General features: G+C 38.9%; 1 protein-coding gene across 2 annotated transcripts in view; it reads left to right on the plus strand.

Annotated features, from left to right (window-relative positions):
• Positions 1–12,052, plus strand: part of LOC102801133 (fibronectin type III domain-containing protein 5b-like) — a 68,866-nt gene extending 56,814 nt beyond the window's left edge. Inside the window, exons 2-4 of one of the 2 annotated variants that reach the window (XM_085490678.1) lie at positions 3,945–4,229; positions 4,653–4,893; positions 8,992–9,130. In XM_085490678.1, the coding sequence (XP_085346804.1) occupies positions 3,945–4,229; positions 4,653–4,858 (491 nt within the window). In that variant the 3' untranslated portion in view covers positions 4,859–4,893; positions 8,992–9,130. Of the gene's footprint in view, positions 1–3,944; positions 4,230–4,652; positions 4,894–8,991 lie in introns of both variants that reach the window. The other variant, XM_085490677.1, reaches the window with a different exon arrangement.
• Positions 12,053–20,852: the final 8,800 nt, after the last annotated feature.

Here is a 20,852-nt window from a genome sequence, read left to right on the forward strand (position 1 = left end):
TCGTAATCAGTTATATTAAAATTAAATGAACGTAGCAATCGAAAGTGATAACTCATTCGGGTGGTTAGTGAGACGGGGCGAGAAGATATACGAATCGTGTTTAAATGTAAAGTCTATGACTAGGTGATTGAACCTTCAAATGTTGTCTATATATGATTGTAACGTAAAAGACCGCATATAGGCAACGGTTCACCCATGGTGCATAGGATAACTTGTAAACGAAGAAAATAAGATTTCTTTTTAGTTGATGATGTCATCATTTTTTGTGTTCCAATACTGTTGATGATGTAATTTATTTGTGTATCACGGGAGTGAATTGTGTATGTAATTATGAAGTACATCGTACAATGGCAATGACACACGGCTTATGCGTTGATAACAAGGTTGTCTTGACTATGGTATCATTATTCGTGTATATTTTAAATGTCGAAGTAGTAGTAGTTTACTGGTAACATAGACAAATTGATGAACGCAATGCCCGCGCAGTCGTCAATGACAGTCAATTGCCCCGGTTGGAATGTAATACGTCCAATCACTGCCACAAGAACAAAAGGTTCGATACCATCAAGCGCACACGCCGAGAGACACCCTCCTCCATTCTTGTCTATAAACAGGTCCAATTGTAAGTTGTAGGTAAACATGGCAATAACACACTCACACATATGAGCTGGCAAACTTTCAAAACTTACTATTTGTTCCCTAATCTTCTTGTAAAAGACGTTGTGATTGGACGTTGAGAGATGCCTAGCATTACACCAACCAATCATTTAACTTGTACATGAATGCAATTTGTGATCATTTGACGCTGATATTTTCACCTGCACGCACATTAATTGACCTGCACATAACATGACGTCACAGTCATATTTTTGTGTCTTAGACAACGATTTTCATTCCGGAAGTGGAAATTACAGATCCGTGCATCCGACGAATCACATTAGATTATAGATGGCATCTGCTAAGAGTAACGGACATTTGATTAGCGCCTTGTCCCTGAAATGAAATTGTATGATCGACTAGTCCCAGTCATTGACGCCTAATTCGTTTCCTCAATAACAGGTAATATGACACTGTCTAATAACAAATTGCGAGTTTCAGGTCAGAGCGTAATTGTTATACATGTATCATCAACAATCACAAACAAGGTACAAACCATGGATGGGTGTATAAATAATGTATGGGCACCCGGCGCTGACAACAAGTTGATTAGGTTGGGGAAAAATGCCGCGATTTCTTTCGACGCGCGCTTTAAATTTCCGCAACTATGATTGATACAACACCGTGTGCAAAGTAAGCAATTTTCCGACATGTTATACGTATCACAGTATATAATCAACTCTTTTTGAATCGCTTGATTAAAATCAGATCCCAAGACGCGCTGCGATTATATTTACACGTACTGGTTCGCCTGACGTAATCTCCGGAGTGATGTGTTAATTTGTAGTAACGGTGATTACAATCCCACAACTCATTGTTTATTATTGAATGCGGGTGTGCACTTCGATTTGTTACCGAAGTCGCTGATCCGTACATGTGCAACCATCATGAGACATTGAATGGAAATTGGTTACGTTTGCATTGCAGTGAAAACTGCCGAGATAGCTATGGGTGTTGTAAAGTAAATATTGTCGATTACTTCCAGTTTTTTTTTTATTTCTAGATGTAGTACTCGTACATTATTTCTTTGTGCAAATATGTCAGGACTGTAACAAAGTCTGCAAAAGTACAAAAATCGGGAAAATTAGTTTTTCTTGGTGAAAAAATTAGTTTTTCTTCGCGGTCATTATATACAGTTAGAGCTGGTGAAAACATTTGTTTTTTTGACATGCTCTTTATATACCCATAGGTCATATTGCTATAGTGTGAATAATGTTTATTCAGATAATGTGTAGAAATAAACGTTACAACAACTTAATTTCGACTTCATGAACGTTTATATCAGCCTGAGCAAATAACAGTTAAGCCATCTCTCATCCACAGAATACAAGATATCTGCAGTACATGTTTATGTGTTTACTTGTATTTGCAATTGCCAGAAATAGACTAATGTATCTGGAGTCTACGTCTAAACTTCCTCATTATTATACAAAAAACTGATTTTTCCCATGAAATTCAAAATTAAATCTTCAAAATAAATAAATGCTGTATAGATGAATTGAGGTAATAATAAAAATGTTATAGCCCTAATTTTCTTAGTTTTTACACGTATTTGTTCACAAAAATTCCATCACTAAGGTGTTTATTCAAGATCCCCGTGACAATGTATGATTTTCCGTTGCACCAATGAGGCACAAGTGAATCTGCAAAACTAGTTGCGCCACGTCAAATCTTTGTGCGTCAATGATGCGTCATAAGGGCATAGAGGGCACACCAGCTACACATGTTTGTAGACATAAATCGCGTTACAACTCTAACCAAATTGTTACAAATTCAGTGGATGTATACAGGTTGCCGTGTTGTAATTCAAACCATCGGTGTCATTTCGCTAGAAAAGCATTAAACCCATCTTAGGGGTGTCAACCTGGCAGCATGTCCATCCAATCGGTCAATAACAATGACACAGAACATTGTAGAGGTTATCCCTTCTGAGCAACCACAGTCAGACCAACTACTCAATATGCATTTTCAGAAGTGTTTAGAACACGACTCGTCCATTGCCGCTCATCCGATAACTTGAATACAAAATTGTCGAGAATGTCTTCACTGAAGTGGAGATTGGGTTGAATGATGATCCACTCTCCTAGATGATAGTGTAGACACTGTAGTCTATGTTACAGACATAAAAGCGACAAGGGGTCATGATTAATGTACATTACACATTCAAGAGCATACAGTAAAACTGATTAAATAGGTACGAGGTTTAGTAGCATGCATTACAAAATCACTGTGTGCACTCTAAATAAGAAGTCAAATGTACTAAAAGGAAAATGCGGAGATTAGTAATGTACTGATTAAACAGTGTGGAAGATTGTCAGTGTTTTACCCTTTGATTCAGATTTGCATGAGATTGGCCATCATGGACCAGCAGTCGGTCTTATCTTCTTCTATTGTATGTAACTTTCGCTGAGTAAAGTCCACTTCCTCATATCATCTGACTAGTTGAATCGCGGACATCACGTCTTTTGTCAGTTTAGTTTTTCTTCCTTTGATATATCTTTCTGTATCACACTCTAAAATTCTTCTTCGATAGCCTTCCGCAAAGCCCAGCTGTATTCTCATCGAGCATCTCTTATCAAATACTTCTATTTTCTTGACCACGCCTTTATAACTCTAAAGGGTACATCAACGTCTTTCAACTATCACTTACTACGTGGCTCATGTCTGCTTCTAAGAAGGCCTTAATTGTCCGTGTCCTTGTGAGATAAACTACACTATCAGCCACAAATGATGATGACGTCTACATGCTATAATCCATTATGGTGCATTAGTGACCCTTTATCCCCCACGATCGTCTTTCACTGTTTGCACCTAATTCACAGGCAATTACAGGGCCATCATAAAGTAGTTTGCGTCACAGCTATGTACAGCCGTCCCAATACAATTGTCAATTATATACTTGTTAACATTACATTAATTGGAAATGTCTGATTATGCTTAAACAAAGTCTTCTGCAACTGGAGAACCTTCCTATGCATGATAAGTATATAGGGTAGGGACACTGCATAATAGTATACGGAATTACTTTCTGTATATCTCATTCATTTGATGATTTGCCTGGCTTGACAGAGCTGTCCATGCTATTCGAGAGCTTTCAGGATGGAACTGCATATGCATGTTATTATATTAAATTGGGTTTGCGTGCCAGCTCAATTCATCACAGTTATCAATGGTATTACATGTCCGTTTGTTCGATCTATTCGATTGAATCAATTTATTCCTTTAATGACAATTATTCGGTTACATATATTCGAACTAACAATGCAATTGTTGTTTCTTTGTTGCAGAGGTTCTACCACCACATAACATTACCATTTCAAACATCTTGGACAGCTCAGCGCTCATATCATGGGATGTTCATGCGAACAACGATGATGTCAAAGCATTCGGGCTTTTACACAGCAAAATAGGTGGGAATTCAAAAACTATAACAGACTTAGACAAGGGTTTCTTGTCATACGCACTGTTGGATCTCCACCCTTCTACGGAGTATTTAGTCTACATGTGGGCTGTGAGTGAAGATGGAGAGAGTGTCCCTAGTGAGACGAGACAATTTACAACAGAAAGTACATGTAAGTTTCTACTCTTTCAAAACATATGTTAGAATCTCTTCTTACTGTCATTTTATGGATGTTGGAACCATTGTGTGCAATTTGCTTGGTGTGCGTGCTTAAGACGACTTATCGTGATATTCGGCTTAGAGTTCTGAGTCACTAGTATCTTCTTTATTTCATATTTATTCATTGACTGCAAATGAGCCTGCATTTTCAACCCCGTCTCGTATACACCATTCGTATTGTGTGCCATTGTAATTTCCTTTGACTTCTCACTCACTTATATACAGTTCTTTCTATTAGCTACGTCACTGGAATGCCCAGTCTGCGGAAGATGTGTGCATACAGGTGTCTCGCTTAGTGGAAGCGATCAATATCACTGACTGACTGTACACTGTACACTGACTCTTTCCTCACCGCACAACCTTTATTTTTTTGCAGCCGAGGACGATTACTCTTATGCTGCAGATTATAACAGGGGACCGCCATTCGAAAACAGATCCATGACAACTGAAGAAGTTATAATTCTTCTAGGCGTCATGTCCATGTGGTTGGTTACTATTGCAATCTCCGTACGCTCTGTTCGGGCCAAAATGACGCCAGCCACCGCCTTTATCGACAAAAACATTGGCTACAAGCCTAACTGACCAAACGAAGGTGCTTCTTCAGATTCCAGTTTGAGGTGAAGAATATTCAAATACTCATTCCCAGCAGAGTGGCACTGTGTATTAACAGTCCCTTCTTAGTGTTTATTGTTTGACTAACACATCTTACTAAATCATTCCTGTCCCCTTCCTTTTTGGTTGTCTTTAACAAATTCGCAACACACTCAACCTGGCACTCATAGCGTTACGGAGAATTGCATCTTGTTAATAGCTCGAACACCCCATGACAACGACCCTGTGATTCTATATCACTCTGCATGACTTGTTTGGTTGCGGTTATTACAGTTATAAACTAATATCACTGATCTCTACTACAGTTAGAGCTGATTGTAGCTATTCCTTGCTCTCGGTGGTACCTGGATTCACAACAATGATGTTTATTATAACCAGTAACACGCATGCGTAGCTATATGTTCATGACTGGATTGAATCCTAGATTAGTTTGGCGTTTGCAGAGTGTCTTGCATGATAAACTGTGTTGCTGTCTTCCTCGTTCCTATGTTTTGTATTACTACCATGGGGTGTTCAAGACGTAACAGAAGCCCATACTAACATGCATCTTCATGTCATAACTACTCTTATTGTCATTAACTCAAATTAGTCCAGTTCTCTCCAACGCATGATGCTCGTTTTCCTTCATCCCTCAAACATGTCACTGCAATAAAGCATCCTCTAGCACTTCTGTGACGTAAATGAGTGGAACGATGACCGTTCACGGCGTTGGTATCGTTATGATTGCTCGTAATCAAAACAACAGAATAATGATTTTGGGAGATTTATATTTTTCTAAATGACGAACACTACACAGTCAGGCACAGTTGTTGCTTTGTATAGCATCCCTTTGAATATGTCACGCCACTGAACTCGGTGACTGGAGCGCTAAGTCGTTAAAGGAACATTCATCCTCGTTTTCATGTCAGGCACTTCTAGCGAACTCTCGTGATCATGAATGTTTTAATGCATAAGTTGCGTGTAATTTATTCTCGGGCGACATCGATTAGATCCCAAGTGCATAACTATATTACATCGCTACCCTTGATTTCCCTACTGAATAAAAGTCTCGATCTGCAAGCGAAATATAAATGTCGTTTTCACGTCTCGTTTTCACAATGGACAACCTGGAACGGAAACTCTCTCGCTGGGCACCGAACTAGTCTTATAATATTTATTATTGGTTTCAAGTTCATCGTAACTACTAAAATGATCTGAGAAAATCTGCCGATCGTAATTGAGAAAGAATACAATCTCAATAAATACTAAAACTGAAGGTCACTAAATGCTTAAATACCCTAAGGGATATGTTAACTCCGTTCATGAACTCCCGCGGGATATCGCTCAAGTATAACTGTAATCTTATTTCTTACACGCGCGATGTATTTTATTACTAGAAATAATAAAACATTGGATTGAAACATTACTCATCAAGATGATGAGCACTTTTGAACGCATATAAAGCAATGTCAAACAGCATTTTAAACTGTGGTCAAGCATTGGTACATACTAGCAAGATGTGTCACAAATAAATGTTTTGGAAACATGCGTTGAGAATAGCATTTGTCAAATGAAGTTACTAGTTTATGTAATTTGGAAAAACAAATGAGTAAACAAAAATATATATTTATAACTACTGTAGCATTGGTTCATTGTAGCATATTTTTATTTTAATTCGCAAAGATTCCCGAAAATCACGGAGTTGCGGTTGTTATCGTCTGCACACGTCGTCCCCGTTTGATTTCGGTTTGCTACTTGACGTTGGTAACTTGTCATAATTATCCGCCATTGTTGTCCTCGTTCGCAGTTGATTGTTATAAAACAATTAAGATATTAATTCAGAGATTATTCATTTTGATCTATTATTATTATTGAATGTTTGCAGGTAAATGTTCGACTTTGTAGTAGCGTGAATTCCAAGAAATGTACTGACGCTTTGTAAAAATTTCGGTGAATATGTATCGTTAACGATGCGCGTCGTCGAGCACGAATTTCGAACGAGTCTGCAGCCTTACTAACGTAACCCATGGAAGGTACTCCATGCGTAACCTAACAAAATACCGTGCCCACATGAATCTCAACTGGTATTGAGTCGACGCGGCCTTTAGTTTAGTTGTTACTGACACCTTGTTATACACTTGTCAAGAAAGTCTCGCCAATAAATTTGCATGTAGGGGGAGTATGATGGAGTATTCATTGTGAGGCACCTCGGTAAAGTATGGCCAATTTATTCTGACTGGTGGCCCTTATCTACTGAGGTCAGAATGAATATTCAAACATTGGTGAACAGCAAAGCGTTCAGGATACATGTTGAATACCAATTCTTTGATTGAGTAGTTTCATACAGTGTAAATAGAGCGAGCTCACTCGTTTTGATTAAGTATACAGTCTGTGTGTCTGTCGTTGTGGTTGTCAGTTCTAACAGAAACTACATCTCACAAGACGTGAGTGATGTCTTGAGATGATAACGACATGGCCCGGGGTGATTAGCCTTTTCGCGTTGCATTGTTTTATTGAGTTTAAGAGCGACGGTTATCACTTCGTGCATATGTAGAGACTCTGCTTATTAATCAACGTTACCGAAGCAGTCGGAAAATCTGTCGGCACAACAAGCTGTTTGCTTGGAATATTGCGAGTGAGGGGGAAGGATGATCAGAATACGAGCACATAGGAGTGATAATTTATTTCCTATATAGGAAGGGATTTCTAACAGTTATTTGGGGGACAACACTGAAGGGCCCTTCAAGAAGTTGGTGGGGTAGTGAACTAAAATCGCTACAGTTGTGTGCGACGGGGGCCCGGCGACAACTGTAGCACTTTAAATGACGCCGCGAGCGAGCGATCTCATTTTTCTAATAACATCACAGTGAATGGAAACCCTAATGAATTGAACACAGAAATTACATGGTAAACAATAAGACAGGAAAACATCAAACTTAGATCTTCTTGATAATCGCAATTTAACGCACCGCACCGCACGGCACCCTGATAGATATGGGTCCCATACGACTTATACATGTACAGCGCGTATAAAATACGTTGTTTACATGTATTTCGATCGCGCGTTGTGTAAATGGCTGTATGTATGTGACGTGGGCACAACACCTCTTCATATTTCGTAACCATGTACGGTCTGGACGTGCTTTAAACATGCTCGTTCGATTCACTCATTATAGCATCGCGAGAGGCAATAAAGTGTGTATTTTCGGAGGAGATAAAAATGCTCAGTGATACATCCTACTCGCATTCTTGTCCCATCAATTACTAAAGGTTTACGATTATAACTTGGTACCTGTCGGAATGTAATACGTCAATTTTCTTTAATATGTCCAAATTTAACAGCAAGCGTGGCGCCGTAGTCTTCTAGCAATGTGAATTCGATACGTTTTTAAGTGAATTGCATCGTTTCTTGTGATGTGTCCATCTTTTAATGATTATTATTCATAATATATTAGTTGGGGTTAGTCAATCACAATAGGGGGAATTGCAGTCAACCCAAAATGAGAAAATGAGAAAAACAGCTACAATTAAACAAAACTGCTAAATATTCTTTATTTAATAAAGAATACAAACAAATTGAAATCAACATGTAAACGTTACCACACATACAATCTGTGGCGTAGTGTCTGATAACTGCATTAGATAATAACTGATAATAAATACATGACTTCGTAAACAGCATATACACCTTTTCTATAAAACGCGCCCTCTAGTGCCCTCTAGCACTTCTATGACGTAGATGGGTATCGCGAAGGGCGTTCAACGCATCGATATCCTTTTGATCTGTAGTCGGCCATCAATAAATTTTACTTTGTTCTAGATAACAAACTAAAACACAACCAAACACAGTGGTCGATTTGAATGATATTGTATTTACCCGTATACGTCATTTTGACGTCACAAAAGAGATCCACCACTAGAGGGCGCAATTTAAAGGAATGGTGTTCTCTGATGAATATGTTTCTTGCCTCTAACATATACTTGCATAGACCAAATACTAACATAACGCTTACTTCCTGTGACATGTTATTGGTCCACTAACAAAAAAAACATATTTTACTAACGACGCGGTCATTTGACATTTCCCAAATATGCATTTCATATCTCTTCGTATTATTCTACAGATACCGGTCAGTTGAAACAAGAACGTCGCTACTTGACAGCTGAAGAGATATTCTTTCTTACTGTTGTCATGGTGATATGGATGATGGTGCTGGTGCTCTTCTTCCGGCAGTGGGGTGCAATACGGGACATGCAGCCACATGAGACGCAGTACCGGAACCCTCCGGCAAACATGAAGTCCGTCGAGGTCGTCAAAAATACCAAAGACAGCGTAATTTACCACGTCAGACATCCAAAGAGAATATCTAAACAACCGATCGTTGGTGGCGCTACGGCCTCCGCAGCGAAGCCAGATCCGGACGCAGTTAAATACGCCCTTCCGCGTCCCATTCCACGCGTTTGACTTTTCTGATCCATAAGATAATTTATTTGGTGCTATGGTTCGCTGTGCTAAATATGGAAGTTGAGTCGACGCATATATACTGGACAAAATGTGATACGCCAAAAAAACTGTCAACAAACAACCTGTTTTCTGATTGGTTGAATGGGTAGCCAATCGGGTACAATTTTGTAAGTAGCTTCGTATTGATTCGAGTATGACGTAAACGAACGATGATAATAAGCATGCAATCACCACTGTTATAATCGTCATGAAAAATTCTGATTCAACCATCCCTGCAATTTGGTAATCTTAAAAGTGTACATTCCGCTCACGTGACACATGTCCCATTCCTGTGTGAAAAAAAACACAAAAAAACAGCCAATTTAAAGGCTGTTGTTCCCCGTATGAGAAAACCTTTGGTTGTTTGTGTCTCTGCAACCAACCCGAATTTTCCCAGAAGCGAAAACGAACGTTTCTATTATTTCCTGTGATGACACCCCATCGTTCATATTATGTGGATTCTTTCGTTCTTGTGCATAATCAAGTATAGGTCAATACGACGACCATTATACACGTTCAGAATAAAAAGTTATATATATTTATTCACACGCTAACCAATGGATATTTTTGCATCATCCTGTTATAAACTTAGGATTGAAGGGGTCAGACTCAACTTAGTCCTCAACTTAGACTTCAAAATAAGAGAAATGCAATTTAGTTTACTTGTTATTTGTGGCCCGATTTGGGTCTATGAAATATATATATATATTAAGTTCAACTTTATAAAAACAAGTTTAAAAACTTTGCCAAAGTGCAACTTATTCCAAACCGGAAATATTCACGCTCACGTGACCCAGGTGCATTATGGATCATTCTCTGTTGGAATATTTGCTTTAATTATTACATTTACCAAAGTGATATAAAACGCTCGAAGATGTTATGTCACGGACAGTTATTCGAGCCCTGTGGACATAGTGCCTGAATTCGAATAAGGCGTATGTAATGTGCCTTGTCAGTAATTACTACGGAAATATAGAATCAAGATGTACCAGGCCACACCGGAACTCTCTTGATTGTATTTCAGGATATATATTTCTTGCTCGTTATGTTTAGCTATTTGACGTATTGTGTGTCCACTTCATGCACTGTACTGTCACGTATTCTAAGTGGCAACAAGGAGATGTGACCCATTAGAAAAATATTGAAGTAGCAAGAAAAGTGACTTCTTAGTATGATACTAAAGTACAGGGAAGATTACCCTTTAGTATGCTGTAGATATAAGAGAGCGGAGCTCCCCTGTTTGGTATGGATTGTTTAAATTGTCACAGCCCAAAATGTGTAATTTGTCGTCTTCAAAGTAGGGATTGTATTCCATTATTGCTGTTTAAATAACATCAGCATGTTATGGACTCCACTTATATGGTAGCAAGACATTCACATGGTCACGGTAGAAGGCCGGGCATGGTGGTTCACGATGGAGGGTCAAGCTAAGTGGTTCATGGTAAAGAATCGGGTTTGCCAGTTCGTGGTAGATGATCTGGTTTGGTGGTTCACAGTTTAGGTCGAGATTGGTGGTTCTGGGTAGAGGGGCTTGGCAGTTCACGGTAGAGGACCCGGCTTGGTAGTTCACGGTAAAGGGTCAGGCTTGGCAGTTTATGACAGAGGGTCGGGCTTGGTGGTTCATGTTAGAGGGTCGGGCCTGGTGGTTCATTTTAGAGGGTCGGGATTTGAAGTTCAGGACAGAGGGTCCGGCTTGGCAGTTCATGATAGAGGGTCTGGCTTGGCAGTTCAGGGTAAAGGGTCGGGCTTGGCAGTTCAGGGTAAAGGATCTGGCTTGGAAGTTCATGGTAGAGATCTTGGCTCAGAAGTTCAGGGTAGAGGGTCGGGCTTGGCAGTTCATGGTAGAGGTTCGGACAACAGACGGAATAAGTACGTCTTCCAATTATGCACTTATAGAAGATTTATTTCACAGAGAGGGAAGGATCCGTATTACAAGAAAACTGTTTCTGTGTTCAGCTTCGCCGGAGGTTCGTGACTTCAATGATGTAAGCAGGTGCTCTGGAGTATGATGTCTGAATCGCCTTGGCTTAACTTTCTGTAAATCCAATGCTCTTCATTTGTCAACTATACTTATTGTATTTTCTGTCCTGGCAGGTATTATTTTTTAACAATATAGTATGAGTGATTTTGAAACTTGGAAAATTTATAATCACGTGATAGGAAAGGGTAGATCATGTGACCGTGGTGAGCTAAAATTATAATATTTGTAGTGTGAGTATCGGGTGTCTCGTGACATATTAATTCAATAATTTCTTGCATAATTGAACAATAAGACCTAGTCCGTGTCAAGGTAAACCACGATAGTTGCACTGAACTTCTCTCCAAAAGTTTGTTATGTGTTGTTATCTCGCTATGCCTATTATTATTATTTTATTTCATTTTTTTACTTGTTTATATTGGGAGTTTGGGAAAACAAACATTCTGCGGTGTGTATATTTGAACGATATTTACAAAGTTTTACCTGAATTTAATTTGTATATTCTAAAGTTTACATGCATACGTGTGGTCATGTCCCGGGGTAAGCTTTATGCAAAGTAAACACATACCCGGAAGTTCACACCGCAAATGATTGTGGGTAATACAGATCTTTTTTTTGTTATATTTGTAAAAGGGGTGTTGTCTTTCTGTGAAATTAATTTCAGAAAGAGTATTCAAGATAATAAAAGATGTATTATACATGATATGCACGTTTATATTGTATTTATTCGTGTCAGTATTTAATGAATACTCTGTATTATACCAACAATCAATTAAATGCTCAAAGTTTAAAGTGAAGTCAGAGTGGTTTGTAAACGCCAAGCTAAAAACCGTATTTAGCGAAACTGAAGCCAAAACGAAAACCAGAATCAAGTTACTTTGAACATGACTCTATACCATAAAAAAATCCGATTTCGATACAATATAGTCGGCTTCGGATGACTATAAAATTAAAATTATATTAGGTTTCAGCGCTATTTCGGTTATTTTCTGAAGTGCGCCATCATTATTCAACGTACATTTGAATCAATAGAGGGCGGACTTTCAGTGTCTCGCACAAATACATTGTCTTTTCGAAAGCTGAAACACGACTTGTCGAATTGGTCACCCATGACAAATCAGTTGTTATACTTTTTCCAAATCATTAATATTGCCTAGGATATGTTGTGTTTCTCAAAAGAAACAGTCGATTAGGCTCAGAAACGGAAATTTTCGTCGCTAGAAGGCGCTACCTGGAAGGGCGTGCTGGAATGATGTACATTAACCGTAGCATATACTTATCTCCGCTGAAGTTTTAAATAATATTAAAATGAATATAGCAATGACGAGACGTTTAGTTGTTCATTTGAATTTATCTTTTTCAGATTCTCAACAGAATTTAAATAAAAGGGGCTTGTTACACTAAATTATTCCCGAATCATATTATTTGTTTCATACTACCAAACTCAATAGTTCTTATTACGACTAGCGCCGGTCAGATGAATTTGAAGTTTAGGCCCCACCGACTTAATTTTATGGATGACATTCGCGCGCGCAATAGTTTTCGCCTGTTCTCAAAAAAAATAAATAAAAATATCCGATGACGAGTCTCCACAGATCGGTTTTCTGTCCGGAACTTGCCGACTCGTATTGTCGCAAAGCGCCGGCTTGTCGTAAAACTCGTTTTGGACTACCCCAAAACGTGCCATTTTTGTCATAAAGTAGTGATATGTACATTCCGCCTTTACTTGTACTGAAACTGGTGTTCATGCTATACCTTGAATGCAATGTTTCTGACTGAAGGTACTTCATCATGACTACATGTACTAGAGCTTGTCTGAAATGGTTACACATGTGACAGTAATACAGTACGAGATGTGTACATCAACATGTGCCTCCTACAAATAAAGACTTCTTGTTGTTTTTTGGTACATTGTGTTCTGTGGTCCAATTCGTAATAGCAGCTCCGTAGTCCTGTGGTTTTAGCAGCATTTTTTTTTTTTTTGGCAGGATTTTTTTTTTCGCCCTCTCACATTAGTTTTGGGGTCTCCAGAAGATGTCATCCATAAAATTAAATCAATGTGGCCTTATTTTGCCAGTAACTACGTTTTACATCGGCTGTCGACCACGACCATGATACCATGTAGTAAATAACAAAGTAAGACTTCTCTTAGAATACAAAAAAACTATTGTAACTAATCTATACATGTGACTGGAATTCTCATAAAGTAAAATGCAATACACAATGTCTGCAGAATTACTAATACAGCAACTGGAAATGTGAACTAATTGTAATTCTGTCTAATATTATATTCTCCAATCTCATTTATGTCTTTGATCATGGTTGTGTAAATATTAACATTTGGAATAACTAGTTGTTAGATAACCAAGGAAACCGGTTTTGTCCTCGGATTTTGGAAACACTTACATTTCTGTTGAGTGACGATATTGAACACTCCCGTCACTTGTAGAACCCGAATCAAATATATAGTTTGTGTTGCTTAACGTACGTTTGACGGATAAATAGAGCAGATTAATTCTTGGGAATGAATTAGATCCAAACTATCATGCCATTAAACAAAAGCAATTTCCTATAGTTCAATTCATAGAAAATAATGAGCATTTCGAGGTTAAGAATATTTAACAATATCTTTTCTGAAAATGCCCAACGCCCAACTGTACTATGGTATTTGGTATTACATTGTGTTGGTAGTGTTTCAGAACTTGAAAACGCTTCAGTTCCTGCATATGGTTATGATTATTCATGTTGGTCAACACCAATATCGGAACACAACGTACGACTTCACAAGGAATAGCCTGCAGAGAAAGGGGTCCTCCTCGCACTGCCAGCATTGAACTAGCAGAGAAAGGGGTCCTCCTCGCTCTGCCAGCATTGAACTATGTTATTGTGTCTACAAAGGTACAGTACACATCAAGTTCAGAAGCCTACTTATCAGTTGAGCAGACAGTCTAAAAAAACAGCCCAGTTTCATTCTTCTTTCTTTTCTGGAACTAACATAGTTACATGCTCAGTGATTGACACGAAAAATCGTTGAATTATGCAAATTTCTTTGAATTTACCCACGCGAAATAATACAAATGTACGCATGCGCTAGTTTCACGATGAAACATCTCAAATTGCGGTTGACATGTTTCTGACAAAAGCCATTCGATTTTGTTACTCTACCCAAGTATTTGAGTTTTTCAACAGTATCGCTTCTAATTATTGTGTTATTTGTTACATTATTGGTAGTGCTCAATAGACCGTAGAAGGTAGAAAGCTAGAGTTTCGCCGCTTATCGCAACGCGTTGAATGCTTATAGGGTCTCGTGCCAGAAAGTAACATCAGTCTTTCTGTTGAATAACGGAAGTTTGTTACGCGTGCGAACTATGTGGTGCGATGACTTAATCTACCCTATGCCAGGCCGAGAGTCCGGGTTTGATAATAATTTACTAGTACGACTACATCGAACAGAGGGAAAGTGTGAGGGAATTGACGGACGGAAAAGTCGGCACAATGCCATATTTACTTTCACGGGAATTTCAGTTATTTTTTGACTACTTACACCACCACCGCGACGTTTCCACGGAGCACAGCCGTTTATCAACAGGTTGCAAAACAGCCGTGTCCATCTCGTATTTCGCTGCTATTTAAATACATGGCGTGACACGACGCCAGTAAAACACTGCTTTTAACTGAACTGAACCGTGCCTGGAAATGTCCACATTGAATATTAACAACCTTCCAGCTGCACGTGAACTGAATGTGTTTATTGTACAGGTATGTGGTACCACCACTGTTATTGTTTATCATAATGCCCCGCGTTGCCGAGCATACGCGCAACACGATTGGTCTTTGAGTATATAAACTGTTTTTTTTTTCCCTGTGGATAACGCTAGTGCTAGAGGTGCTCGTCAGACAAGGACAGTTTAAAGCCATGATCAAACAGGCGCAGTATTTCTCTCTGCTATAATATAACGTGGTCAGAGACAGCTTTTTAAGGCTGGACGATTTTCATCGGTGTGACAAATTCTGAGTTGTTTCAAGCACGGCTCATGAAGAAATGTACAGTATACTTTATATGTCTTGGATTGGAAGGACTACTAGTACCGGTTTACGGAATATACATGGAACAGCATAATTCGGCGAATGTGTTACTGTCTTTATACTGAATGGTATCAATACCTGTAATTAAGAGAGTATTCTATTCACGTGTATTTCATACGGTCCTGTTGGGTGAAAAGGATGAGTGCGACAACAAAAAACTCCATTCGTTATAAATGTAAATATTCGGGACTGTCGACTGCTGACCTGGACAAACAATGCAGCAGAGCCCGAACATTGAACTATTTTGAAGACAGGAAATTACAGAACACGATTTTCAAGCTGAGCAAAAAGCACCAGAGAGCAGTGGACATTATAAAAAGAGAAACTTTCGAATTGAAGTACTTTCTGAGACAGAATCCACCGCCCCCGCAACCATCGCCTTCTCTGGCATCTGAAGATGGCGATAACAATTTCGCAGGCCGGCGAATGTCCTTGAGTGCCGGAGCAGTGCTAAACGGAGCCAGGAAACCGACATTTCCGTCTATCGTTAAAGGTCCAAAACCACCACGGAGCGCTCCAACCGATGACGGGAATATAAGGCGAACGTCAGTCCTTGTGAAAACACCAGATTCGCCAAAAGCATCGTCCGCGGTTGCACCATCTCGTCGATATTCCATGCAAATTAATGTGAAATATTTGGAGGGTTTAGCAGCGAAAGCTATACAGTCGCAGAAATTCGAAGATGAATCGGACAGTTACGAGAGTGATGACAAATCACAAGAAAAAGAAGATATCACAACGCCTTTAAAACCAACTGTCGGTGGGCCGATGACACTCGCGCAAAGGAGAATGTCTTTCTTAACAAAATTGGAAGATGCACGAAAAAGAAGAATTGAACTTCAAGTCAATAATTCTTCAGACGAAGAAGATGAAAACTGTGATGTTTTTTCCGAGGATGTGAAAGGAGCTCTTGGGGTGCGCAGGGAGCCATCCCGGCGAATGTCGCACGTAATTCCACCTGCGACGAAAACGTACGACTTCGTTTCACGCAGAATGAGCTTACACATACCACCGCAATTAAACCAGATTTCCCAGAACGGGACTAAGAAAAAAACTGTACGAATAAACGAAAACCACGAGCTCGATGAAAACAAGAAAAGGCGACCATCAATTGTGGAATCTTTCGGATTTGGCAATATGCGTGGAGGCGGAAGGCAAGGGCGCCAAGGGTTCAGTCATTATGGGCTGGAGGAAGATGAGAACATCAAAGGGAAAGTGATCGTTCCGAAACCACGATATTCCATCACGAGTGTCGCCGACTCAGACGACTCCGATGACTCGGCCTATAAAGGCCGCCGACGGTCAAGTATTTCACGAAAAAAACGTAGATCATCTGTCAACCAAGGCAACATGTCTAGAAAAGACAGCGTTCCGCGAACCCCGCCGTCAACAATATATTTACTTGAGAAGCGACTGGAGACCATGAAACGTCGACTCTCGACGGCCCAGCCAGCATCGTTTGCTGAGCTTGCCAAAGTCGAACTAACCCCGGAGGGGAGTAAAGAAATCACGTGGCCAAACAAAGAAACTGAAGTTGCGGAATTAATGTTGGAAAACGAAATGGATGAAAAAGAAATTCTACAGAGAAAGGTTCGAGTGTTTCTCGAACGAATCCGAAAAGTCCCGAGTCCACACCCGAGGTTGCGAATGAGTAAGGCCGAGTACGACAACAGACAATTCAAACTCGCTATGAGGCAATTGGAAATAAACTGATACAGAACACGGTTACTAGAAGAACTAGATTTCTAGTAACCGTTTACAGAACTATATACAAGCATGGAAGTTAATATAAACGGATCCGTTAATACCTTCCATGATACAAGTAAGTCTCGCGAGACTGCGACACTGCGAGACAGCTGTGGTGCATTGTTTGCTCCAGTATAGTTTCAAATTATTTTGTATCGTCGTCATTTTTTTCCGATATAAAAACATAATACGTGATTTATTTGCTAGACATACTAGTAGCGCTTGTGGTGTTAATGAGTTTGGAGGTGCTGGTACTGAAAGCGAGGCTCCTCGAATTCCTCACTTCACATACGCGTATAAAATTGTGACGTAGCCTGAAACAGCTTCGGAATGTCGCTTATTGGTCGATATTAAAGTTGTGTGCCAGTAGCAACATTTGGGGTTGTCCCTGGATGGAAGGCTGAATGCTGGAATTTTTATCCTTACTCGTATTATTGGGACAAGTCTGGAGTATCCGTTGAGTATCTGTTTAGAAATGGTGTATAAAAATGTCCCAGCGTTTCTATTTGTGATGAAAAAAACGGATCTTTTTTTTCAGAGAAACGTGATGTGTGTGTTTCGGAGTTAATACATGTGATTATGGGGAAGAAGTATTTGTGATACTTTCTATATAATTTTGCGCGACGACCAACTTTACAATCAACCACAGTTTTCGTTTTGAATGACATTTGGTATTACCATCTACATCATTGTGACGTCACAGAAGCAATTCGTCCATTGTTGTATTTTTCACAGCGTATCTGAGATGTGGCATGTGCGTGACTTACATCCGTAACGTGTGTACATACAGTCAGAATATACCAAAGGATTTGACTACGTTCACACAAATAGTCTTACACGGGATTATAAACATTTAATTTATTCATGCATTGGATACCCTTTAAGGTACAAGTCTGTACATGAATACCTGGAAATTATTCATTTGCAATAAATTGTACCCCGGGAAACATAAGGATATTGACTTTAAAAATGCTGGTTTACTAGCCTATCGAGAAAATGGTGGTTGTGTTTTAGTGGATAGTGGCCATTTTGTCAGTATTATAACGCTTTTACCAAATGTTCTCATGGCAAGGATATTATGCCGTATCTCAAAGTATAAGCTGGTAGCATAGGCTGAACAAATTCTATATTGTTATATATTTCCAAATAATTTTTTTTAAAAGTGTTAACAAATGCAATTTGTCATTGTTTTTGTTAATAATTAAAGCAGTTGCAATTAATGAGCAAATAAACAAAACGATATTGTATTTGTTTTGGGCGCTGACGGCACAATCACCGATGGTGACGCAAATCGAGTCAAAACACGTTGACGGGCTCCGCTTTGATTGGCAACAGTTACAAATACCCCACACGATTCATTAGCTCAATGACTTACACGGCCTGAGGATATTCCAAGAACGTACTATGAAAGCAGGAATAGCTTACCCCGCCGGCGTGGAAAACAAACTTAATATTTACATCGCTATTTACCCTTGTCGCTATTTTATACTTATATCGAACGAAGTCGAAACCACAACAGTCAAACATACTAAAAATAATACACTTCGTCAAATAAGTTCACAAAGGCGTGTTTAAAATAAGTTTACAAAATTATGAAATAAACATACGAAACAAATAATCTACATTTACATATTAAAACTTTTTTAATATGTAAATTTCTTGTGCTGGAATTCAATTCCAAGAGTACCTGCATGCACTGTTATATTAAAAGGGAATGTGATGCCTGCAATTCCAATAAAAATCGATTCTCGTTAATTATGTTTATTCCACATTCTTGTAATAGTTTTTGTCTTTAAATGTGAAATAAAGTACATTCTACAACGAAATGTACTTTACCCTCAACCGCATCACATTTTCCGCATAGTCTGTTTTAAGTTCAGCTTCTGATTTGTGATCACTTGGAAATTTTTTAACTTAAGTTTTTAATGTCAAAACAAATAATTGTTAAAATGATATTCCTGTTTAAACAATTTATAGGTTTTCCAATCAACATGACAGTGATTTATTTGCTCCTTAATCAAAAACAGTTGTCGATTCGACCGGCATTACCATTATCTGTTGATAGTTTTGACGTCACAATAGCACTCCGTCACTAGATGGCGCAATTTATAGGAATGGCGTATTAGACAGAATATCCGATACACCAGAAACTTGCAAATTGTATTTCCCTAAATCCGGGTTACTTCGCATCACACCCCAAGCATAAATGCCTTAAATAAAATATAACCAGAAAATAATTATCTGCTCACTAGTTCACTTTTACTGCGTTATGAATTTCACATAAAACATAATCTTTGTAACGCATTTGGCTAATCGTACCTACATTATTCCAGTCGCCGTAATTTCAGTCGGTCCGATGTAGGCACGACTGTTACTCTACAATTATAGTCATTTACATATTTATAACGATTATAAGACGTACTAGAACCGATCTCACACTCCATACTCAGTCATGTTTTTTTTTTTTTAAACGCACATACATATTAACTTATTTGAACTATTTAGAATCACAGTCCCTCTAGAGGGACTGTGGTAGAATCCACGTCACGACTGGCTGGTCAGTTCAATGTTGTCGGACCGAAATTCAAGTCCACTGGCAGTTATGTTCCACGTAACAAAGAGGTACAAAAAAAAGTGACAAAATAATGCAATGTGGCAGTTTAACCGAAACTGATTACAGTTGTTGTTTATAACTTCATTTAAAGCGCGGTGGTCGTCGCGCAGCGCGTGTTCGAATTTAATGTAAATAAACAATGTATTTTACACGCGTTGTATACGTCGCTATGAGTCCCATATCGAACAGGACGCGACACGACTGCCGCCCTTTAAATATCCCAGTTTGTCGATTTACTGTTTAAAATGACATATATTCTGGATCGTTTCAACTTGATCACTCTTTTAACGAATCCCTCGTTTAACAAATCCTGTTAGACTTGTTTCCACCAAACAAAACGTACTAGGCAATGGAACACTTTCACTAGTGAGTCAAAATGTAAATCAAGTTTTTTTGAACAGTTTCGTCAACAGACACATGACTCCCCCGCAAAACACTGACTCTCACCACGTGAATGGTGGGAAAGAACGTCAAATCCTAGAATACAACGAAACCAATGATATATTCTGGACAAACCGATTCATCCACTTAAGTTGTCGTCTACTTTTTAAGCAAGAAGATAATCTTATAATGAACGTATTCCATTACAATAATGGTTTTCTTTCGAGTTGTTAACAGAGCGTGATAGCTAATTGACCTTGATTTTCACCACTGTGCCCTGTATGACAATAGCACATTGTGCTAAAATTCCTCAAGCAATGCGATGATTGTTCACCATACTCGTGTTATTGCTTTATACACATTTTAGGGTTTAGACAGACACTTTAGATGTTGTCACCAAATCTCAGACCACTAAAAGAATCTTTTATTGGTTTGAGACAAAATTCAGGAACTCTCAAGCTAGACGTTTTTGTTGCACCATACTACCATACTAGAAGCATGGAGGTAAAAAAGCTTGTGCATTATGCTAGAAGCCACTGCTAGTTATAGCGCCATCAACGACTGTTCCAGACGCAAAGTGTAGCGAAGTTGACAGGTGAGGGCGCAATAACCCACATCAAATCATGAAAAAAAAGTCTTTATATTAATTTTCGTACTATGTAGTACGCGAAGTTGA

The sequence above is a fragment of the Saccoglossus kowalevskii genome, chromosome 15, assembly GCF_978046115.1.
Source record: "Saccoglossus kowalevskii chromosome 15, keSacKowa6.1, whole genome shotgun sequence".
Lineage (NCBI taxonomy): Eukaryota > Metazoa > Hemichordata > Enteropneusta > Harrimaniidae > Saccoglossus > Saccoglossus kowalevskii.